Source organism: Eimeria maxima, genomic scaffold, assembly GCF_000499605.1.
Source record: "Eimeria maxima Weybridge genomic scaffold, Emw_scaff1423, whole genome shotgun sequence".
Lineage (NCBI taxonomy): Eukaryota > Apicomplexa > Conoidasida > Eucoccidiorida > Eimeriidae > Eimeria > Eimeria maxima.
In genome coordinates this window covers 4,635-7,134 of record NW_013563503.1, presented here as the reverse complement: position 1 = coordinate 7,134, position 2,500 = coordinate 4,635, and the positions used below count along the sequence as shown (strand labels likewise).

At 41.1% G+C, this 2,500-nt stretch overlaps 1 protein-coding gene across 1 annotated transcript in view; it reads right to left on the bottom strand.

The window, feature by feature from the left end:
* EMWEY_00052500 (transporter, major facilitator family domain containing protein, putative) overlaps nucleotides 1-2,500 on the bottom strand; it is a gene marked incomplete at both ends in the record, with an annotated part of 4,521 nt that overhangs the window by 827 nt on the left and 1,194 nt on the right. The window contains 2 exons of the mRNA XM_013477527.1: nucleotides 1-599; nucleotides 911-1,507. The exon at nucleotides 1-599 is cut by the window's left edge and continues 417 nt beyond it. Coding sequence (XP_013332981.1) covers nucleotides 1-599; nucleotides 911-1,507 — 1,196 coding nt within the window. The remainder of the gene's footprint in view (nucleotides 600-910; nucleotides 1,508-2,500) is intronic.

Below are 2,500 nucleotides of genomic sequence, written 5' to 3'. Positions count from 1 at the left end.
TGGATGGGGAGTAAGGAACGTCATCTGGTACTGTATACCGTTATGCTGCTGCTGCTGCTGCTGCTGCTGCTGCTGCTGCTGCTGCTGATGGTGATGATGATGATGATGTAGATAATCATCTCCTGCTGCACCTGATGGGTATGAACTATCTATTACACCTGTACGTGATCTTGCTGCTGCTGCTGCTGCTGCAGCACGAGCACCTCTTGCTGCTGCTATTGGGTACCCTCCTCCCCATGACGCTAAGGAAGCAACACCTGATAAAGGAATTCTTCTTGCTTCTCTTGGCTCAAGAGCAGATCGGGCCCTTGATACCCATCTAGTGGGGCCCCCTGGGCCCCCTGGGGCCCCAGGGGCCCCAGGGGCCCCTTGGGCCCCCCCCCCTAATCGTGTATTATTATCAGCAAAAGTTGCTGCTGCACAACACCTACCTCTTTGCTGCTCTCCTCCTGCTGCAGCTGTTCCTGCTGCTCCTGCTGCACCACTAGGTGCAGCAGCAGCAGCAGCAGCAGCAGGACCATTTATACGACGAAGGGGGGCCCCCCCTACTGTTGGCTGTCTATACAGCCGACGCTGTTGGGCATTAGGAGGGAATAAATCTAATGGCAAAAAATTAGATAAAGGATCCTTTAAGTATTCAGGTAAATCTGCATAAATAAATAAATAAATAAATAAATAAATAAATAAATAAATAAATAAATAAATAAATAAATATAAATATATATATTAATAAATAAATAAATAAATAAATAAAATGATGCGTAGAACAACAACCCCACCTTTATTCAATATGCAATAAATACACATAAAATTATATATATTGCTGCTGCTGCTGCTGCTGCAGCATTTGCTGCTTCTGCTGCTGCACTTGCTGCTGCACTTGCTGCTGCTGCTGCTGCAGTGTACTGACCTGCTTTGCGTGTATGTTTTTTATTATCTTTTTCTTCTTTTTCTTTATTCTCTAAGGAACGTCTAGCAGCAAAATGCTGCAGCACGAAGCTACGACCACGACGAGGTCCTGTTGCTGCTGCTGCTGCTGCTGCTGCTGCTGCTGCTGCATTACTATTACCACTACCATCCTGTTGCTTATGTGATGAACGACGACCACTAGCACCAGCAGCACCACTACCAGCAGCAGCAGCAGCAGCAGCTGCTGCTGCTGCTGCTGCTGCTCCTTGTCCTTTTTCTACATCTGTCTCTGTATCAACAATAGTATGAGATAAGGAGGAGGAAGAAAAAGAAGAAGAAGAAGAAGAAGAGGAGGATAATACATCATGGTATTCCTCTCCTTCTTCTCCTTCTGTTATAGCATCAATATCTTCTTCTTCTTCTTCTTCGTCAGCAGCAGCAGCAGCAACAGCAGCAGTAGATATATGTACCTCTAGATATTTTCTTGGTGTAAATCCCCATAGGGTAGCAAGAAGAAGCAAAAAAATAAATTGTAAGAAAAGAGCAAAACGCCATTCAAGTATCTGCATCCCTGCACGTCTTGCTGCATCAAATATACCTGCTGTTACGCAACCCAACTGCAGCAGCAGCAACAGCAGCAGCAGCAGCAGCAGCAGCAGCAGTAGCAGTAGCAGCAGCAAGCAACAGCAGCAGCAGGAAGAAAAACGAGAAGAAATGAGTTTATATATTCATTATAACAACAACAGCAACAGCAGCAGCAGCAACAGCAGCAACAGCAGCAAGACATCCCTACCACCCCTATAAACAGCAGCAACAGCAGCAACAACAGCAGCAACAGCAGCAGCAGCAGCAGCAACTTACAACAGTGCCAATAACAACTCCTCCTTGTGCTAGACCCATCCATAGGGTTAATTTATTAGGGGGAGAGAAATGATCTACCCATACAGGGCAATATATAGCTATAGAGGCTTGTGTTAGGCCCATAAGGAGACGAGAAGAAAATAATAACCTATATAAATAAATAAAAGTATATATACATATACTTTTATTTATTTATTTTATTTATTTTATTTATTATTTATATAATACAATATAATTTTCCTTTTTTACCTCTTTTTTATTCCCTCTAGATGTCTCTACATGCATATATCTATAACTCTAGGGTTTAGGGTTTAGGGTTTAGGGTTTAGGGTTTACCATCTATGTCTAGTTATAACAAATAAGAGAGTAGCAAATGAATTAAGAATAACCATAAGAATACAACTATTAACTATACTATATATTAGTGTATATTAGTGAAAATTAGGGTTTAGGGTTTGTTAGGGTTTAGGGTTTAGGGTTTAGGGTTTAGGGTTTAGGGTTTACCACCGATGCTTAGCAATGCCAAATAAGAGAGTAGCAAATGAATTAAGAATAAGCATAAGGAGACAAAAAGTTTTAGGGGAAAAGCGCATTAAGCCACGACCAACAAAGGGACTAATAACACTTAATCCTACATAAGGTAAGGCACCTAATAAACCTGTATACAAAGAAAAAAAAAAAAAAAAAAAAAAAAAAAAAAAAAAAAAAAAAAAAAAAAAAAAAAAAAAAT